Genomic DNA, 21,815 nt, shown 5'->3' on the forward strand with positions numbered 1-21,815 from the left:
CCGTCCGTAATGTATTCACCACACTCTGCATGACCCAAGTCGTGTTCAGAATGGTTATTGGAAATTATCATCATCGACGGTTTCAGGTGAACACTGGTGTGGAGAAAACATTTAATTTTCCTTAACTTAAGAAGTTATTTCACTGATTAATCTGCAACGGAATTTGTCACAAGTAGCTTATCACCGGCCATCGCCCGGCGGTTTACATATTAGATAAAATAGTTTGAGAATAAATCGAGGAAAGACGAGGAGAAGAATAAATATTCAGATAGTTAATGACATTGAATGGTTGAGGAGGAGAGATCCATATCTTTCCTATTGATCCTAGTGATATAAAACTTTGTTGTGTCTACATAATATTTTACGTTTGCAAAATGCAAGAATTCAGATCATATGTGAAAAAAAACTCAGACAAATACGAAAAAACAAATTCAATTGTATAGTCTTTATTTATTTTTGAAGAATAAGAAACTTACGCCGATAGAAACTAGACGCAATCAAAGATGATTTTTGAAATTGAAAAATCATACCAAGAATTCATTAAATCAGTCGAACTTCTCCTTTCGTTCAAATTGCAGTATTTAATTGAAGAGATGGAAACATTTGTGAAAGCTGCCAACGTTCACGAAAGAGAAATATTTTCAAGATGTTTAAAACGAGTATTTCCTCTTCATATGATCTATAACTTGATGGCCATCAGTGCGACGCTGAGCTATATACTTGGCCCTTTCACACTTGATCGCCTATTACCGAATAATTTTCTTTATCCATTTGCTGTGGATAAACATCCTATATACGATATTATGTATATAATGGAAAGCACAGGAGCTATTCAATGCGGCTGCTCGACAGCTGTTATCTGTCAAGTGAGTCTTCTCCTTTGGTATGGAACAATACAACTTGAAATTCTCGCGGAGAAAATGAAAAAAGTCCGCAATGTTCAGGAGCTTAAAGAGTACATTCATATGCATCATCATATACTTTGGTAATTAATATCTTATATTCATTAACTACCCAGCAGATATTCATGAGTTCGAAGTATTAGATCTGAAAAATATGGAAGATTATTATCGTTATTTTTATATTTATTGAATCAGCAAAAATTTGAACAATCTAGATTTCACAAGCATAATTTACAGGTATATTGATGAAGCCAATAAAACCGTTCGCCCCGTAGTTATGACAACAATTGCAATGGCTACTATGTCCATTCTGTGTGGTGAAATAACTATAGTTGGGGTAAGTATATAAAATAAATAAATAAAATTCGAATGTTATTCATTTTACTTTTCACAGAATGGACCCAGAATTGAAAAATTACAATTTGTCATGATTGTAATCGCATTCTCAATAGAACTCCTGTGTGTTGCATGGGCTGCAGAGAATTTAACTACCGCGGTAATTCATAATTTTCGCTTAATTGATTCGCACCAAAGAATTCGTATATTCAACATTTATCTAATTTCCTAGTGCGAACAAGTGGGGTGGGCTTTGTACGATTCCTCGTGGCTTCAAAATTCGAAAGAATTGAACAACGCAGCACTTTTCATTATGCAGAAATGTCAAAACCCGCCGGTAGTTTCCATCGGTGGATTGATACCGAAATTATCCATGAACTATTATGCAACGGTACGCTGAAAATTTTATAAAAAATAAAGGAAGTGAGCAATGCAATCGCTAATATTATCGTTTATTCCAGTATTTGTCAGCAACCTATTCATTTTTCACTACGCTGCGTGTAGTCCTCCGAAAAATCCAGGACGATTTGTAAAATGATTCAATTCAAAACAAAAGCGACTAGATATAAGTGTTTGTCGCCTTTTTTCTCTTCTATATGATAGTTATAATTTTATGTAGTTGTGTAGAGAATGTACATTGAAAGAAATAAGTAATGTATTCATGTTTAATAAAATGACTTGTCAATGATTTATTACAATATTCGAATATGAAGTTATTTATAAACAAAGCAGTTTATCGCGTTGGGAATTGGATGAGTATTCGCTTAGACATATCTATATATATCACACATCTATATATATATCTACATATACACGACAGGCATGCCAGTCACATATGTTGTATACATATGTGTCTGGCACTATGACTCCTAGTGACGAGCATAGAGAGCGATAGTAACCGGTGAGTTCAATGGGATCAATGAACACTGGAATCTCTGTATTATCAGCCGACTGCATGACAGCTAACGCCGATATGAACAATATTTCGGCCAATATTAACGATTGGAAACGATATCACTCATTATATTTTTTATTTCTTGCTTTCAGACATGTACATTTTTGTATCAACCCGTCTCGAAAGCATTTGTTTCTCATTAACCGGTCGGAAATTATTCATCTTTAACTATATTTTTTAAAGTATCAATTTTTTTAAAATATAGGTCTAGGTTCAAGTATTAAGATCGCTAGCTTTTTAAGATGTATTGGCCATCATTATCGTTCACTCTAAAACGAAACATCTGAGATTGCAGAAATAAGAGTAAGTTTCCTCTTGTCGTATTTCATTGAAAGTAAATTGTCATTTTCTGCTAATTTTCAAGTGGCTAATGATGCTCGTACCAGTGTAAAGAGAAACCGAACTTCCGCACTGGTAAGGATAGAGAAACATACTGAAATATTTGCGACTATGTGTCCCGATGAAATACTGGAATTTTATGGAGATTATGGCACCAGAGCTTATTACACTACCTTGATGCTTGGAGATGTTTCAGGTGAGTTCATTTGTTTTTTTTCTTTTTGCCATTAACTCCCCATTCACAGGTTTTGCACTTTAACCAACAGGTTTTACAGAACTGACCGAAAAATACACGAATTCAGGGAAGGGAGGTCCCTCGAAACTGACAGAGACTCTAAACAGTTACATAGGTCCAATGGTCCAGGAAATACTCTCTCACCACGGAGATGTCCTGAAATTTTCTGGAGATGCATTCATAGTCATGTGGAAATTGCATGAGGGGACAGTGATGAGGGATCTAGCTTCTGAAGCGGTGCAAACAGCTTGCATCATTCAAAAGCACTTCGGAAAATACGAGACCGACGTTGGAGTGACCCTCCGAGGTACCAAAAATCAACAGTTCAATAAATATTTCCCGAAAATTCTTGGCATCCTTACTTTTTTACACTGCCTTTTTATTCAACAATAGCTATGTAGGATCAATGTGGTGGGCAAGAAATAAATGTGAAAAAGTCTATTTCAAAAAAAACTATAATAATAAGAAAATATCAACTTGGTACAGTGATGTTGATTAAAAGGTAAAAATATTCCGCGATTACAATAAATCTATTCTCTCTGAAAACTCAAAACGAACTAAACTGTCCACTCTTCCAAATCTCACTCATTTTCATCTATAGTTCCCCCCTCTTCACTGCACTAGAACAAATCATCCATTGTTTATCGGTCCGCCCACTGTCTCCACTGGACCTCACACAAAAGCCCCAAAAAAGCCATGCATGCCATAAAACTATCACTCAATTATAATAAACACTTCACGCTAAATTATTACCACTAGGAAAAACTATAAAAGATAGAAAATAAACATATAGGCTAAACTCTACGTTCCACAATGAACTTACTTAACTTACAGAAAATCTTTGTCTTAATTTCTAAGAGTCTTTTGTTAATATTAAAAGTTATTGTCCCATTTATCAAAAATCTTAAAACCTACAGTTAAATTGGCGATAGCGTCTGGAAGGACGTACTTCACGTCCATCGGCGATCCCCGGAAGATTTCTCACTATATCATCACTGGACAGCCGGTTTGGGACGTTAAATTGGCTGAGGGTCTTTGCAAGTATACAAAAATCATAATTTTAATTACATATTTATATATTTCAATTTATTTCGATTGCCAAAAAAATTTCGTCGCACGACACTGTGATAACATCTTTAAAATTTTCTTCTCTCATCCTGATAAACCCTCAGATATTGATTACAAAAATCCAAATTTCAGAGGCGGTGATATTATCGTCGCCCCCAGCAGTTGGCAATGGGTCGACCCAAGTGAATATGTATTCAAAATCCTTCCTGATGGAGTACATACTCTCATCCTCTCATGTAACCTTATGTTAGATCAGGCCAAAGGGATCTATGAGGACAGTGATATCGCCGTAAACACTGATACGAAGTCAGATCAAAATAGTGAGAGGCTCTTCCCTAAGCTATCTGTCCTCAATCACATTGGTCCTGATACCTTGCGGACAATGAGGAGAAATCGCAGTGAAATGAAAACGTTCTCTTCACCTTTTAACACAGACTATACTCGTAAGTAGTTTTATAACTTTTTGGAGATTTAATATAAAGGCTATTTTCTTAACAATAGCGATTTCTGGGAGAGATACCTCTCATTATTTGGGGTCTAGAATCGAAGGGATAAATCCCATGAATAGTTTACTGGTATTGAAATTATTGAATTTATAACTTAATCATCATAACTCTCACCCGACTGATTAAGAACAATTTAGGAATTTCGTATCTATCGGAGTTCGGGTCAGCTCTGATTTCTGGAGACTAAACGGTCTCTTAAACAATACATTGATTGTTTATACTTCATTACTTGATCAGCACAATCATGTTGCGCTGATAGACGTCACTATGGGTGAAATTAACTAAATTATCCCGTGCACTTCTCAAGCTGAAGAATTAACCTCACTTGAAGGAATAAAAACGACTAAATTGGAAAAACTGTCACTTTAATTAAGTTTACTTTACATTAATGTTATTACAACAGAAGTCAATACAGTACTATAAATTTGGATTTAAAATACACGATGATTTTATTTTTATGTTGATTGCTCAAATATTTAAATTCCGGTTAAAATGGAGTGACCCGGATGAGCGTGAGAATCCCGAAGTGACGTTATTTGTTCACTAGATGATATTCGACTGACCTGGCCACTTCAATCTTCCTCATCTTGATGTCTTGTCACTTTTTTGGAGGTGTTGGGCAAAGGAAAAGGTTAGCCATAAAAAATGCATGCTTGTGTTGGAGAAGGTATCGGTGACCTTCTCTGGTAAAATGGGAAAATTCGAGTCATAAAAGCACGGCTAGCAAGGGATTAGGTTGCAGACAGTATTGAGAGAATTTTTTTTATTATAAGGAGCGGCGAATGGGAGTGAAGTATGAGACTATATGAGTTTTAAGAATAATTTTAAAGGAAGTGGCTTTGTTGAACGAGGAATTTTCTGACTAAAGCTCCAGCGGGTCACCCTCAACAGATATTAAAAAAAAGATGTTTTTTCTCCATCCGCGCATCCGAGTTGCTCAATGATCAAAAATATGTAATGCAAACAACCTCGTCCTTTTTCGTACCGAAAAGGACGAAACAGTCACTCTGACAATACTCTCTGTCCACATATCCAAATTTCGGGCATAAGGGGACTGCACCCTCTCATCCAACATTCTTTGAAAAATCCCTATGTAGATCTGAGGGTCCTTCCTGAGGTACAGGTTAATGAAACTTATTCGTGTCAGGAACCTTAGGTGGAAGTCGCGGTCATCGGTGGCTTTGAAATATTAAATTCCTGGAGCGGATCCAGGAAGTAATTTGAATTTAAATGAAAAACACTAATGTATAATACTAGCGGATTCATTAGAAAATTCTACTGAATTCTTATTGACCTTTTATCAGTTCACCATTCATTTTATTGAAATTTTTAATAGAAAATATTTGATACAAAATGATAAGTAAAGAAACCAGTTCTTTCAATACCACCATAATTTCCTCTGATTTAATTATTATTTAATTATTGCGTGACGATGTTTCGGTTAATGAGACTCAGTGTAAACAAGAAATAAACGCGTGAATAAGGGGAATATCCTTTTAGTTTATCATACCATATCGTGCACTGTCACTCAGTTAATGTTCTGCACTCGGTAAATGTTCAGCGATTTAGACTATCGTAATAGATTGCTCATTCCGGTTGAGGGTACATACTATTTTCGAAAGACATTTGCATGAGGCTTGTCAGCGTATAGAATAATTGATTCATATTGCAAATTAAACGATTCGCGGTATCAGTATAAGTATAAAAATGACTCCGGAATTTGTAATTCAATGGACTAAATTATCAATTTGGATTGTATTCACGTGGCCAGAGAGTTCGAAATCAACACCAGTTGGCGTAATTATTCAGAAGATTAAGTGGTGGAGTTTTTGGATTTTTTCCGTATCGCAAACGATGCTATCAATTTATACAACATTTAACATGCGAGATAGTTTTGGGCTATTTATCCGCAATGCATTCAACGTATTCTGCTTGGCTCAAGTCGTGTGTAGAATGGTTATTGGAAAATATCATCATCGACGATTTCAGGTGAATACTAATGTGGGGAAAACAATTAATTTTCCTTAATTTAGGAACTTATTGTAGTGATTCCTTTTCAACGGAATTTAAAAGTTGTTCGCCCCTGGCCATCATGCGGGGGTGTTTACCCTGGTATTGGCATATTATATACACTAATTTGATAGTAAATAAAGAAAAGATAAGCGCAAAAATAAATATTCAGGTAATGAGAAAATCAGACTGAAGTTGGTCGCTGTATTTTTTTTTCGGTCGATTTGCAGTATTTGATTGAAGAGATGGAAACATTTGTGAAGGCTGCCAACGCCCACGAAAGAGAAGTATTTTCAAGCTGTTTAAAACGAGTATTTCCTCTTCATGTGATCTATAACTTGATGGCCATCAGTGCGACGCTGAGCTATATACTTGGCCCTTTCACACTGGATCGCCTATTACCGAATAATTTTGTTTATCCATTTGCTGTGGATAAACATCCTACATACGATATTATGTTTGTAATGGAAAGCACAGGAGCTATGCAATGCGCCTCCTCGACAGCTGTTATCTGTCAAGTGAGTCTTCTCCTTTGGTATGGAACCGTACAACTTGAACTTCTCGCGGAGAAAATGAAAAAAGTCCGCAATGTTCAGGAGCTTAAAGCGTACATTCATATGCATCATCATATACTTTGGTAATTAATATCTTATATTCACTAACTACCCAGCAGATATTCATGAGTTCGAAGTATTAGATCTGAAAAATATGGAAGATTATTATCGTTATTTTTATATTTATTGAATCAGCAAAAATTTGAACAATCTGGATTTGACAAGCATAATTTACAGGTATATTGATGAAGCCAATAAAACCGTTCGTCCCGTAGTTATGACAACAATTGCAATGGCTACTATGTCCATTCTGTGTGGTGAAATAACTATAATTGGAGTAAGTATATAAAATTAATAAATAAGGTTCGAATGTTATTGATTTTACTTTCCACAGAATGGACCCAAAGTTGAAAAACTACAGTTTATCATGATTGTAATTGCGTACTCAATAGAACTTCTCTGTGTTGCATGGGCTGCAGAGAATTTAACTACAGCGGTAATTCATAATTTTTGTTTAATTGATTCACACCAAAGAATTCGTCTATTCAACATTTATCTAATTTCCTAGTGCGAACAAGTGGGGTGGGCTTTGTATGATTCCTCGTGGTTTCAAAATTCGAAAGAATTGAACAGCGCAGCACTTTTCGTGATGCAGAAATGTCAAAACCCGTCGGTAGTTTCCATCGGTGGATTGGTGCCGAAATTATCCATGAACTATTATGCAACGGTACGCTCAATGTCATGCTGAAAATTTTATAAAAAATAAAGAAGTAAGCAATGCAATCGTTAATATTTTCATTTGTTCTAGTATATGTCAGCAACCTATTCATTTTTCACTACGCTGCGTGTCGTCTTCCGAAAAATCGAGAACGAGTTGTAAAATAATTCAATTCAATGCAAAACAGCCTAGATATAAATCTTTGTAGCTATTTTTTTCTATATGATAGTTATAAATTTATTTAGTTATGTAGAGAATGTACATGGAAAAACATAAGCAATGTATTAATTTTTAATAAAATGACTTGTCAATGATATACCACAATATTCAAATGTGAAATTATTTATAAACAAAGTAGTTTATCTCGTTGGTAATTGGATGGGTATTCGCTTAGACATATCTAAATATACAGGGTGCTCCGATTAAGTGTGTCGATTCTGACCAGGCATGTTTTGGGGGTGATTCTGAGCAGAAAAGTCCTTTTCCACTTTTCGCTCGGACGCACCCCTGCAGAGATATGGGGGTGAAAAGAACGGCCAATGGGGCGCGAGCATTGTGCGGCTCTCCGTCCGTGTGCCGCGGGTAAGCAGTGTGCGTGCTTCCCCTTCTCCTCGGGCGGACGTTCCATTCCGCTAGTGAGTGAGAGTGAGAGAGAGAGAGGGGGGGAAATATATTTCAAGACAATCCTTTCGCGGAAGGGGGGGGGGCTGGGGTGATTAAAAACCGATTATTATTTATATTAGTATTATTTATTAAAATACAAGATTCTGAAAACCACGGGCATCCCCCTTGGCATTCCGCAGCTAATTGTTTAAATATTAATTATCTCATGATGCAGGAGGCCTACAGTATTTTGTCAAGAGACCTTTCTTGTTGTAAATTTAATTTGCAATAAAAAAGATCTCTTAACAAAATACTGTAGGCCTCCTGCATCATGAGATAATTAATATTTAAACAATTAGCTGCGGAATGCCAAGGGGGATGCCCGTGGTTTTCAGAATCTTGTATTTTAGTAAATAATACTAATATAAATAATAATCGGTTTTTAATCACCCCAGCCGCCCCCCTTCCGCGAAAGGATTGTCTTGAAATATCTTTCCCCCCCTCTCTCTCTCTCACTCTCACTCACTAGCGGAATGGAACGTCCGCCCGAGGAGAAGGGGAAGCACGCACACTGCTTACCCGTGGCAGACGGACGGAGAGCCGCACAATGCTCGCGCCCCATTGGCCGTTCTTTTCACCCCCATATCTCTGCAGGGGTGCGTCTGAGCGAAAAGTGGAAAAGGACTTTTCGGCTCAAAATCACCCCCAAAATATGCCTGTTCACCAGCTACCCTAACCAGCCGAGCACCTTGTATATATGCACCTGGTACGACGGCTGCTAGTCACGAACATCGAGAGCAATAGTAACCGGTGAGTTCACTGGCATCAATGGACACAGTGGAATTTGTGTATTATCAGCCGGTTGCATAACAGGTTTTTCCCTGATTTACCTGGCAGTCCAATCCTTAATAGTAACGCCGATATGAACAATATGAACACGGATATTAAAGATTGGGAACGATATCACTAATTATATTTATCATCGCCATCAAATAAACTAACAAATAAATATTCCTTTTCAGTCAGACCTAAAGTCATTGAAGTGACCCAGCAGCGATTGAAAGATGAACTTCAAAGCTACGTATTGAGACCTGTCGTGAGATCTGTCGAATTGGATGAGCCCTTAGAATATTTAACAGAAATGCGACAAGTTGTCATTATTTTTCTTAATGTCGTTACGGCTAATATCTCACCGAGAAAACTTATCTCCTTAGTAAATGATATTTACAAACTCACTTGTGGGTAAGTAGCGAATCCTGCCACTGATTTGCACTCATGAATAAATAAAATTATTTATTAATATTCGCCCAAAAACGTCTTGACTGACATCCACACCTGTAGACCTGTACTAATTATTATAGTTTGACGGTTTAGAATTGTCAGTGGAATGCAAGGATGTGTTAATAAAACCTCCCTCTTCGACAAAGACCTCATGTTCCTCTGCATCTTCGGTCTCCGCGGGGATAAACACGAATTCGAGTCCCAAATCGGACTTCGGTGTGCAGCGAAATTGAAAAACGAGTTGAACAATGTGAAGGGGATTAAATCTGTGACAATTGGAGTGACAACCGGAATGACCTACTGCGGAGTCGTTGGGCACGTTCTGCGTCGAGAGTACACAGTAATTGGAATGGCTGTTAACAAAGCTGCGAGATTGATGGTTGCCTACAACAATAAAGTTGTCTGCGACCGGGAGAGCTTTCTCCACTCGAGACTCCAAGCGAGACATTTCATGCTGCAGGAGCCCAAGGACCTCAAAGGAATTACTCATGTTGGACCCATATACGAATTTTTAGAGAAGTCAAAGTGAGTACTCTGAATTACGAAATCAGTACAGCAGAACTTTGAATCAAAAACTCCCTAATTATTTAGAAAATAATTTTCCTCTGTAATTACCACTGAAATAATGTCCTCTACTTTGTCAATACAATTGTAGACCCGACGATACCGAACTGATTTCCAATCTATATCCATTACTAGGACGAGAAATAGAGATGAAATTATTTAAACTGATGTTCGCTGATGTAAGAAAGAATTTTAAATCGAAGTCTAAAGGAAATCAATCAAAAAAATCGCTTAACGTTCTGATCATTCGGTGAGTAAGTTTGAATAATAATAATAAAAATATGGAGAACTCCCCTCGCGTTAGAACCAGAAATCCATAAGACTACGCTTCAGGGGTGAACCGAGAATCGGAAAGTCCCGACTACTCGATGAAATATCTGGAGAAATTCCCAAGGACATTGCCTGCAATTACATTAATCTCATCACAGCTGATAAAGAGGTAGAGATCATTTCTTCAATGCCAGAGATTATTTTTCATATACATTTTTCCCGAGAAGCGTCAGGGTCAACGGCTTGTCATTTGACCGGCAGAATCTCATAGACTTGAATTGCCAACTATTCAAATAATATATTACATAGTCCGTCCAAGGAATATTACTCAGTGAAGTTAATTTTCAAATCCCTCAGACACCTTTCGGTCTCATTCACCTCATCTTCAGCGCTCCCCTCCAATTCACGGCCTCGACGACCTCCCAGACCCGTGAGAATACTCTCCTTTACCACCTGAAATTTCTCCGCTACCCCGAGTTCCTCTGCGCCCTCAACCCCGTCTTCAACGTCAAATATCGAGTGTCCTCCTACTACCTAAACCTCACGTTCTCCGACCGCCGATCGATTCTTCAAAAGCTAATCTTCAAACTCGCACAATCCTGCTTCACCCATCCCTGGGTCGTGATAACAGACGACGCTGACAACGCCGACAGTGAGTCCCTCTCCCTCCTCCCCACCATCATCGAGCACGAGAACATTTTCTTCGTCTTCACATTCGGCGAGATGGAGATAACCGATCGTAAGCGCCAGATCTCCAAAATCCTAGAGAAAGCAAAAATAATTGACCTAATGGGTTTGGACAAGTGGTTCCATGCAGGTTTAGCCTGTCAGCTGCTGCATGTCTCAGCCATTCCTGCGGAACTGGAGAAGGTGATCCAGGAGAAAAGTATGGGGAATCCTGGATGGATTGAGAGCTATCTGTTGAGTCTACTACAAATTGGGGGTATTCAATTGAATCAGATCCCCAAGAATCGTCTGAAGGAGACGGGCCTTGTGGCTCCCCCAGCCATAATGTTGGAACAAAGGAACCGAAGTAACATCTACAACGGTGAAACTGATGAGACCATTGATGAGCCAACTGACGGCTGGAGGATGTATCAAGCTACTTACGGAGAGAGTTACATTTGTGTCGACCATAAAAAGGAATTTACTACTGATGATGATGATGGTGAGGCACCGCCAGAGGATGGTAATCATCACGAAAGACAATCAGATCCTATGCGAAATCAGGAAAGGTCATCAAAAAACCAGATCCATGATTATCAGAGACAGGGGGAGAATGTAGGTCATCGGCAGGCATCATCAGAAGCCTTCGAAGATAATCCCAGAAGCTCAAATCGCATCAGTGACATCCCATATGACGAGACATCACCAGATCTAGCTGATAAACCAGACTCAATTGATGTCTGCCTAGTTCCCAACATTTCAATCCTAGATGAAGTTACGCCAGAAGTTACGATGGACGTATTGATCCTCAAACTCTTTGACTCACTCACTCCTCTTGATCAATACCTTCTGAAATGCGCAGCAGTGCTGGGAGAGACTGTCGACAGGTCAATGCTGGAGAAATTAATGGTCGAATCGTCTGCTTATGACGTAGCTGTTGCAGTTGTCAATTTGTTTAATATGAGAATTTTGGGGTGCGCTGCTGGTGATTTCGCCAGGAGTAATGCGCCCATAATGTTCTTTAGAAACATCAAGAGCCCTCATCTGGGAACTGAGATCAAGTGTGCATGTCCCAGGGTCGGAGGTAGAACGGGGCTGGATGGCTTCCCGGTGTACGCTGATTGTCGCCTGATGAGGTTCAAGATTGCTAAATTCAGAGAGACGACGTACCGGTTATTAACGGAGTACCAAAAAATCGAGCTACATAAGAAGGCGTTGAAGTACCTCCAGAGGAACACTCGGAGGTGTGGCCCCTGTGGAAAAGGGTTTTTCACGAAGTTGATGGGGAAAGTCTATGAGGAAAATGGTAGGGAGTCGAAGAGGATGATAAATGATTATGAGGAACTATCGGACTTCGGTGAGGGGACCTCCGATGTTACCGATAGAGACGATCCTGCACAGCGGAAAATGGGGAGACGGACTTCGTTGGTTCTCAGCCATTCGGTGGGACTGGTGATCCCCAATACCTTTGAGACCGTCGATTTCAGGGATTGTCAGTGCAATTTGATTCTGATTAATGCTTATGCACAAATTTTGGAACATTGTAGGGGAATTGACAGGAAGGACAAGACTCTTACGACTATTCTGGAATTTGTGGAGGTTCTGTTGGAGACCTGCAACGTGGCTTATGCTACTAAACTGCTTTGCGATGCTGAGGAGATTCTGGGACAGGTATTAAGATTATGTTTCCGTGAATATATTGCATCGATTACCTCTTTAATCCAACCATAACCAATCCATTCCACACCCCCCCCCCTGCACTCCTTTAGCCGAGGAAATTTAACTGATCGATTCCTCCCTTCCTTACCATCCTTCTCTTTGTTCTACTACTCCAATGATCCGCCAGATGGACGATGGCCTCTAAGCCGCTCCATCATTGCTCGGAGAGAATTCCCTCAGAGTCATGCCTCTGTCATATTCTAGTTCGGTCGGTTCTAATTGTCGCTTACGCTAAATACTTCTTTCTCTGGTATTAATAAAAAAAAACCCGGAACCCGGTTTGGACGTTGGGACCGTAGCATGAATTCGGAGGAGCCGGTTTTTGCTGGCACGAGTTTAATCGAGCATGTTACTCCGTCAAATGATGTTACTTGCAAATTGTGGCGCTTTGACATTACGTGCGTTATTTGTGGGGTTAAACGTGAGGACGAAAAGTTGATATTGTTTACTAAAAAGTCATTGGAAAAGTGCATTGAAGTGTTGAAAATTCGGCAAGACAATGGATTGAAATTTAGAGACATCATATTGCCCTCTTCTGTCAATCTGACCGATGGATATCATGTCAAGTGTTATGGAACTTTTACGGCATTGATGAGGATATACCGTGGGAACGAACAATTCTTCAAGGAAAAACGAATGAAGCCAGCAATCAGATGTGTCCTTTGCACCAAGTATGGCAGCAAAAGACCAACATTATTCAGCCAAACGTTAATGGACAAATGCAATGTTATGTTACAAATTCGTAAAGAGTATCAGCTGAAATTCAAACATGTAATTTGGCCATCCAGCGTTGGTCTGAGAGATAGGTACCACGCTAAATGCTATAAGAGACTATCAACTTTGATACGTTTATCAAAAATTATATGCGTTTTTTGTGGTGTACGTAAAGACTCAAGAACAATATTATTCAACGAAAGGTCCTTGGAAAAATGTAGTGAAGTATTGAAATTTCGTCAAGACAATGAATTAAAATTCGCCGATGTTATTTTACCGTCTGCTGTCAGCATCACCGATGGATATCACTCCGATTGTTACAACACCTTCATTGAACTGACCTCCATAATCCCTGAAAATCCCAAATCGATTTCTGCCAGCGAATCCGCAGCACTGGAACCCTCCACCTCCGAGCAAAGCCCTCACGCTCCCGGGGAATTCCATCAGCTGTTGATAAAAACCGAGCCCCCATCGCCATCAGCTGTCGATCCAGAGGAGAATTCCGAGTCCTCGACGATCACATGTGTCATTTGTGGCCAATGCAGGGGCGAGAACACGATATTATTCACAGAAAAGTCATTACAGAAGTGCAGTGGTGCATTAAAAGTTCGTAAAGAGAATGGATTGAAATACAGGGATGTCATTTTACCGTCCCTTACGAGCCTCACCGAGGGCTACCACCCCAAGTGCTACGGCAACTTCACTGCATTGATGCGTTCATACCGTAAAAAACCTGAATCCATCACGGAAGAAGAACCCAGAGCAGCCACTGATGCTCTGGCTGACAATGTCGAGGGACATGTCACGTCTACAAGCGTCACGTGTATCCTCTGTAATGAATATACGGACGAAAAAGCGCTGGTCTTCACCGAAAAGTCACTGCAAAAGTGTACGGAGGCCTTCGACCTTCGTAAGGACATGGGATTGAAATTCAAGAATATTGTCTTGCCCTCTGCTATCAATGAGACCCATGGATACCACCCCCAGTGTTATGCTAACTTCACTGCATTCAGACGTTCAGATCGTCGAAAAGTCGGATCCACTTCTAGGGACCACCCCTCAACCATGGAAGCTGCCCCTACACTTGAAAATATTCATAACAAACATGACGAAGTACTGATGAACAAGCAGCCAACGTCGTTGTCTGCTGATCCCTTGGCGAATAACCCGAGTGAAACTGAGACGTCCCCTGACATCGTGTGCGTCATCTGTGGTCTACGTAAAAACTTGAGATTGATTTTATTTACGGAAAAATCATTGCGAAAGTGTCATGAAGTCCTACGAATTCGTAAAAAGAATCAATTAAAATTTGAAAATGTAATTTTACCGTTAAAAGTCAACACCACCGATGGATACCATTCAATATGCTACAAGAGTTTTAACGCATTGACGCAGATACATCGCGAGGAGATGAAATCCGCTAGGGCAGCACAATTTGGAACGATGGATATTTCACGAGCTAATAATCTGGCGAAGAACATCGAGGAATACATGACGCCCTCTAGGATCGCGTGCGTCATTTGTAATGTTCACAGGGACGAAAAGTCAATGTTATTTACACAAAAGTCACTGCAAAGATGTAAGAAAGTCCTTCAAATTCGTAAAAATAATAAATTAAAATTCAAAAACGTTATATTGCCCTTTTGGGTCAATACGACCGATGGATACCATGCCAAGTGTTACAAGTACTTTACTACATTACCACACACATGCCGTGAAAAACCCAAATCCATTCCTAAAGAACAATCCAAAACATTGAGAACTCCATCATCGGCAGATAATATCCATCATCGACGGCCTCCAGCCCTGGTGAAAATCCAGCCATCGCCACCATCAGCTGATGACCCAGTGGAGAATCTGGGGAAACATATGACGTCTTCCAAGGCCATATGCTTCATTTGTAATGAATACAGGAATGAAAGGTCGATATTATTTACCGAAAGATCATTGCAAAAATGCAGGGAGGTACTGAAAGTTCGTAAAAACAAGGCATTAAAATTTGAAAACGTTACTTTACCACCATGTATCAATAATACCCATGGATACCATTTAAGATGCTACAAGTATTTTACAACATTACCCCATTCATATCGCGATGCGCTAAAATTCGTTAATGAAGATCAATCCGCAACGTTGGGAGGTGCAACTGCAGGAGAAAATAACCATCAACTAGTGACGAAACCACAATTAACAGTTGAGCATATCCTAGAAAATTCTGACCAGAATGTAGCCCACTCTCAGGGTAGATGCGTTGTTTGTGGTGAACATAGGAATGGAAGACGAGTGCTAGTTTTTACAGAGACATCACTGCAAAGATGCAAGAAAGTGTTACAAGTTCGTAAAAAGCGAAAATTAAAATTTGGCAGTGTAATCTTACCCTCTTGTGTCAATAATATTGATGGATATCATCCCACGTGCTACAAATATTTCACTGCATTACCAAATTCATATCGTGGAAAAAAAAAATCTCATCGCCACCATCACCAAACTGTATCGACGCCGTCAGCTGACAAGTCTTCTAAGATAATATGTGTTATTTGTGATAACTACAGAACCGAAAGATCAATATTATTCACGGAGAGGTCATTGCGAAAATGTAAGGAAGTACTGGAGATTCGTAAAGAACATAAATTAAAATTCAGACACATCAGCTTGCCAGCTTGGGTCAATACTAGCCATGGATACCATCCCAGATGTTATAAGTACTTTACAGCAGTGCCAATGGCCCATCGCGAAAAATTCAGATCCATCAATGGAGAGCACCCCTCGACGCTGGGAGTTTCAACTTCAGTCGAAAATACTCATCAATTCTTGATTAACATGCAGCCATCAGCTGATCGTCCAGCTGACGATCTTGATGAACATATGGAATCTTCTGACATCACGTGTGTCATTTGTGAGGAATACAATGGTGAGAGATCAATATTATTTACAGAAGGATCATTGCAAAAGTGCAAGGAAATCCTGTTAATTCGTAAAATCAATGATTTAAAATTCAAAGACGTACTTTTGCCCTCTTGTGTTAACACTACTGACGGGTACCATTACAAGTGTTATCATTGTTTCATTACGTTGCCGCATTTATATCGTAAGGAATCGCAATTCGCTCCTGGAGAGCAGTCTACACAGCTGAGAATGTCAGGTGGAGTAGAAAATAGCCAGAATCTGTATTATCAAGTTCTGCGAAGAATGCACGCATCATCGCCATCCGCTGATGATCCCGCAGACAACCTGGAGGAATATACGACTTTTTCCAAGATAACGTGCGTTATTTGTGATGAATCTAAGAATGAACGATCGATATTATTTACAGAAAGATCGCTGCAGCGATGCAAGGAAGTGCTGCAAGTTCGGAAAGATAATGAATTGAAATTCAAAGAGGTAATTCTGCCCTCTGGGCTCAATACAATTGATGGATATCATCCGAAGTGTTACAAGTACTTTACTGCACTGCCGCAGTCATACCGACCGAAAAATAGACCTCATCAACTTCAAAAATCACAACCAGGATCACCATCACCTGATGATCTAGTAGATAATCTGGAGGAAAATACTTCTTCCCAGATCAACTGCGTCATTTGTGATGAATATAAGAATGAGAGATCGATATTATTCACGGAAAGATCATTGCAAAGATGCAAAGAAGTTTTGCAAATTCGTAAAGACAATCAATTAAAATTCAAAGACGTCATCTTGCCCACTTTTGTCAATAATACTGATGGATACCACACCAAATGTTACAAGTACTTCACTGCTTTGACACGCGGTTATCGTCAAGGAACGGAATCCGTTAATGATAAACAACCTCCGACGCTGGAAATTTCATTCACAGGAGAAAGTTCTTATCATGACCAACATCAGTTATGGAGCAACAACGATACAACAGCAGAAAATACAAATGTTTTCCAAAAAAATGCTGCCCTTTGTTTTTTCTGTGGAAGAAATAAAAAAAAATACAAGGGGACTACCGAGTCGCTTCGAATGGGTGATAAACAGTCTCTCAAAGCCATTGTCGAAGGATATTCCACAGCAGTAGAAGATCCGGACATTCTGGAAAGATTTGATACTCTGGCTACACAAGATGTGTCATACCACAGGAGCTGCAAAATGGCATACCATAATAAAGCTAAACAACCCGTGGAACCTCCCCAAATAGGTTGGCATGTCAACAGGGATCCCCATCAGGCTGCCTACGCAGAAATCTCCCAAATTATCGAAGACAACGTCATCCAGAGAGGACAGTGTTACTTCCTCACGTCTATCTACTATTATTATCTGGACGCATTGCAGAAAATTGAAGAGGAGACCTTGGATACATATTGCAACATATGTACAAAAAAGGATTTAGAGGCTGAAGTATTGAACACCTTTGGAAATCGAATTAAAATGGTCACTGTGCATGACAGGAGAGTCGTGTCCCCTCCATATCATGAAGGATTAGATGACGAGGCTTTTTCACGTCTCGAAGAAGCAGAAATTCTGCAAAAAGCAGCGTTAATCCTGAGGAATCGAATTTTAGAAGTGACAAATCAAGATCTCTCATTAAATTCAACAGCAGAACTGTTGGTTCCGGATGACTTGAATGATTTTTATGTGACAGTAGTGGCTGGTACTGATGGAGAAGGGCGGAAAAATTATGAGTGCAAGAAATCCGCGGAGGCTTTATCTCAAGATCTTATTCAGGCGGTCACAGATGGAAAGAAACACATGAGCAAGAAGAGGAAAACCCTCGCGTTGGAATTGCCCTCGAAAAATTCGGAAAACCATCGAAATACTGTAAATGTTGTTAATGAGTATGATGGTGACAGCAGTGAAGACATGACAGAGGAACTTGACATTGGGCCTGAGTTCATATCAATGTCTCCTTCTAACGTCTGTATTCCAGAACATCAACCGTTGCCGGACCCTTTTGCAGGTGTTGATGTCAATAATTCTAGTGAATTTATTCAACCAGTAGCTCAGGCAGACACTACGCAGGACATTCTTGAGTTTATTGAAGTTGATGTAGATGTGCCTGATGCCGCTGGTACGGGTGGGGTTATTAAGACAGAACCTACAATGGAAAGTGTAGATAAAACCAAGACGGGTGACGATCATGATGTAGACGCGTTTGACTGAATTATCAATAACACAACAGAATCCAATTCAATGTATTTTGAAGATAATTAAATCATAATTTCTTAAAACTCCGAGTGTTTTTCAAGGTCTTTATTTTGATTGGTCCCTCCTGGATGGCCTCTCATGGTTGAAGAAAAATATCTTTACAATAACAATTTTCAATAGATCTTTAGTCGAAAAATGTTAGCAAATAATAACTAGAATTTGATTTGCGTCAAATACGTACCAAATTCCTATAAATAATCAACATAATTGCTCCCCAGAGAATTCTCTGGGAAACTAAGGCATAATTTCGTCCAAGCATCTAGTAGTCGAGTGATTTATCTAATGAAACAACCCTTCTAATCTCTCTCAAATGACAAAACGTTAATTCGTAAATACATCTAAGAGTAGAATGAAAAAATTTCTAAGTAATTTCTGGGATGAAATGAAAAAAATAGCCTGTTACTTCCAAAGCATTTCACTCGGACAGATTTTCAAAGGGGATGAAGATGAATTGGTGAGGTTTCCTCTTCTGAAAGCGAAGATCAGGACTCTCCAAGGCAAGTGTCATCTTCAGATCCGGCTTGTGGATGAGGCGTTGAAGTGTTTTGCAGATGCTGTGGAAACGTTGAGATACGATTTCCCGAAGACAACACCCATGATCAATATTAAGTCAAAAATACTTCTAGGATATCAGAAAGTCATGCTGAGGTACTGGGGCAAGTACTTAGTGGGAATGGACGAGGGAGATGCTGCGGATTATAATGATCAACTGGCCATATGTCTCTCGCAATTATTTATCGTTTTCAGGGTACTTGTACATAAATACACCAGCACGGATGAAAAAATTTTAAGATCTAGCTACAGAAGAATATTCTTTCTTGCAGATGAAAGAAATGCACGATCATGCAAGACTGGCCGCAATCTGGAGTCTGAATTCCGCATTAACATCAAATAATAATTTTGTGACGATGTGCCATGCATTTGCTAATATGATAATCATTGCTGATAATTATCAATACCAGTAACATATTCACCCCTAAATTTAATAATTTCATTAGAGCTTTTCCTCCGTTACAATCAAACGGTAAAATTGATCCATAATTGCTTTAATTGCAGAAGTATGATTCCCTGGCTCGAAAACAGTGGAATATCGTTCTGCAATCAGAGAGTAGATGCCCTAGAACTTCAAGAATTAACAGCAATTATTGAATTGTACACAAACATTTCTTTCTCCCGATTACTCAGAGAAGAAAGAGTGCAAGCTATTCACCTAGGAAATATTGCTATGAGATTGGCAAGAACTGTTAAATCCGTGAGACAAGAATTGATGATTTTTCCAAGAATAATACAGTCACTGATGGTTGAAAAGAAAATCGAGAAAATCGTGTCATTGATGGGAGAGTTAGGTACGACAGTTTCAATTAAAATTTGAACATTAACGATGCAATTATTTCTCTGATCAGCGTAGTAGATATGACTATGGGAGGTATTGGTTTCAATTTAAATATTTAACTCTTCAAAAGTAGAGACTCCACGTCATATAACAATAGAATTTGCTAAAGGGAATATTAACAGATTTTGTTTAAGATGGCCTTAGAGGTTTTTATGACACAAACTTGTAATTTGCTCCTTTAGAATCAATATCTAATTCTATCATCGATCAATCCGGTCGTTTATGGTACTACGCTTTCTGTATTGATCTGCAACTGGACTGTGGGATTACCATAACTCATTTTAACGAGTGCGAGAAATTTTATCAGAGAGAGGGAGAGCCTGAACTTCATTTGAATGATCCCGAAGCAAAGAAAAGATTCTTCACGTCCATGTGGCTTTGGTAAATGAAATATAAATTCTTCCGTTTAACAAGGTGAGTCATTACTGCTTACATCTAGGTGTGTGAGGATGGGTGACTGGGAACGAGCTATTATCTGGAAACAGAGGCGAGTCTCCATCAATTACTCAATCCATGAACTGAATGTGCTGACTGGAGTAACTGCTTTAAAAAATCTGGAGGGACTCATCATTTATTACGGTAGTAACTTTTCTACTGGTTCCATGGGAATGGAATTTAACTTTAAAATATAAATATCAATTTTACATTGCTACTGTTCAGTGCACAAGAAGGATAGTCGAAACTCGAAAGCAATGAGAGATACGTTGTTAGAGATAGAACGACAGTTCAAGATAGCTGGAAAGATCAAGAGATTCATAAAAGTCTGTATCTTCAGGTAAGAGATTGAAATGAAGTTGCAAGGATAGGAGGAAATTTCTCATTTCACCTGATTTCTAGATATACTCTATTGAGGGCTTATTTTTACATGGTGCGAGGTCAATTCAGGATGGCTATGAAACAATTCGATAAGTTCAAGACCTTTCGAACCGATGGAGAACACAATTTGTTAGCCTCGTGGGCTGAATACTGCAAGAAAGTAATAATTCATTTTTTTATATAAAACAATGTCCATTGAATATCATTTATTCAAAAAAGTACATTATAGCGGAATTATTCACTGAAATATGCCCAAAATAATGAAATGTTATCAAACTTCTTCGACTTTGTCTCCCCAACATCCCAATAACTGGATATGATCGAATAGCTATCGCGGCCCAGATGTCGTTCAGGAGATGTCAATACACAAACTCAATTGTTCTAGGTCTGGACAAATTCTCCAAATCGCCAGGAGACTATTTGGCAAAAGACATGTTTCAAGAATGATAACACAAATTCGATAATTTACTACGCCCTGCCTCTCCCCAAAAACGTTCGAAAATCACTCGCAAAAAAAAAATCAACAAAAAAATTTCATCCGATATCATCCAAAGGTTCTCGTGAAGTGACGACCAGCAATAGTGACTCTCAATAAACTAACGTTTGTATTTTATTCGATATTATATACACAGTGTAATAAACCTTAAAAAATTACCACAGTCTCTTCTTCGTCTGTGATACAGAAGTTAAAATCCAGGTTTTCTTCTCTGGCTTGAGAATTTGCGCCTGCTTGTGCCTGGGGTGAGTATGACACCGAACTGTCAATCGTCCCTTGTCCCAGAAGAAGAAGCAGTCATTGCAACGAAGTTTTAGACGTACTTTGTACTTCAAGCCACAGGTGAGGTTGATGAAGGGTTGAATAGGTCTCAATAGCCCAGTTAAGAAGTAATTCTCGACGTTTTTGGCCGAAGTCGTCTGTGCAGCGATGGTTTTACTCATTGAGTGAAACCCTCGGGGCTTAGACACAGACGTGTGAACATGTTCTAGGGCTGACAGCTTCGGA

General features: G+C 39.1%; 4 protein-coding genes across 4 annotated transcripts; all 4 read left to right on the plus strand.

The window, feature by feature from the left end:
• The first annotated feature begins 425 nt into the window (after positions 1-425).
• Positions 426-1,771, plus strand: LOC135162245 (uncharacterized). Its single transcript, XM_064120484.1, has 5 exons — positions 426-985; positions 1,098-1,239; positions 1,297-1,398; positions 1,471-1,629; positions 1,700-1,771. Exons 1-5 carry the CDS (start codon positions 504-506, stop codon positions 1,769-1,771), a joined length of 957 nt encoding a protein of 318 aa, XP_063976554.1. The 5' UTR covers positions 426-503.
• Positions 1,772-2,139: 368 nt separating this feature from the next.
• LOC135162667 (uncharacterized) lies at positions 2,140-21,650 on the plus strand. The gene is made up of 17 exons (XM_064121382.1): positions 2,140-2,496; positions 2,558-2,728; positions 2,799-3,074; positions 3,685-3,808; positions 3,968-4,278; positions 9,249-9,468; positions 9,601-10,032; positions 10,163-10,321; positions 10,405-10,510; positions 10,699-12,678; positions 19,031-19,351; positions 19,428-19,564; positions 19,660-19,949; positions 20,179-20,377; positions 20,436-20,575; positions 20,657-20,771; positions 20,834-21,650. Coding segments are annotated over exons 1-17 (5,145 nt in total). The 5' UTR covers positions 2,140-2,495; the 3' UTR covers positions 20,997-21,650.
• Positions 5,887-7,939, plus strand: LOC135162663 (putative odorant receptor 85d). The gene is made up of 6 exons (XM_064121367.1): positions 5,887-6,330; positions 6,582-6,988; positions 7,143-7,242; positions 7,300-7,401; positions 7,474-7,632; positions 7,714-7,939. Exons 1-6 carry the CDS (start codon positions 6,049-6,051, stop codon positions 7,783-7,785), a joined length of 1,122 nt encoding a protein of 373 aa, XP_063977437.1. The 5' UTR covers positions 5,887-6,048; the 3' UTR covers positions 7,786-7,939.
• Positions 12,910-18,664, plus strand: LOC135162657 (uncharacterized). Its single transcript, XM_064121357.1, has one exon. It carries the CDS (start codon positions 13,027-13,029, stop codon positions 18,556-18,558), a length of 5,532 nt encoding a protein of 1,843 aa, XP_063977427.1. The 5' UTR covers positions 12,910-13,026; the 3' UTR covers positions 18,559-18,664.
• Positions 21,651-21,815: the final 165 nt, after the last annotated feature.

The sequence above is a fragment of the Diachasmimorpha longicaudata genome, chromosome 5 (genome assembly GCF_034640455.1).
Source record: "Diachasmimorpha longicaudata isolate KC_UGA_2023 chromosome 5, iyDiaLong2, whole genome shotgun sequence".
In the NCBI taxonomy this organism is placed as follows: Eukaryota; Metazoa; Arthropoda; class Insecta; order Hymenoptera; family Braconidae; genus Diachasmimorpha; species Diachasmimorpha longicaudata.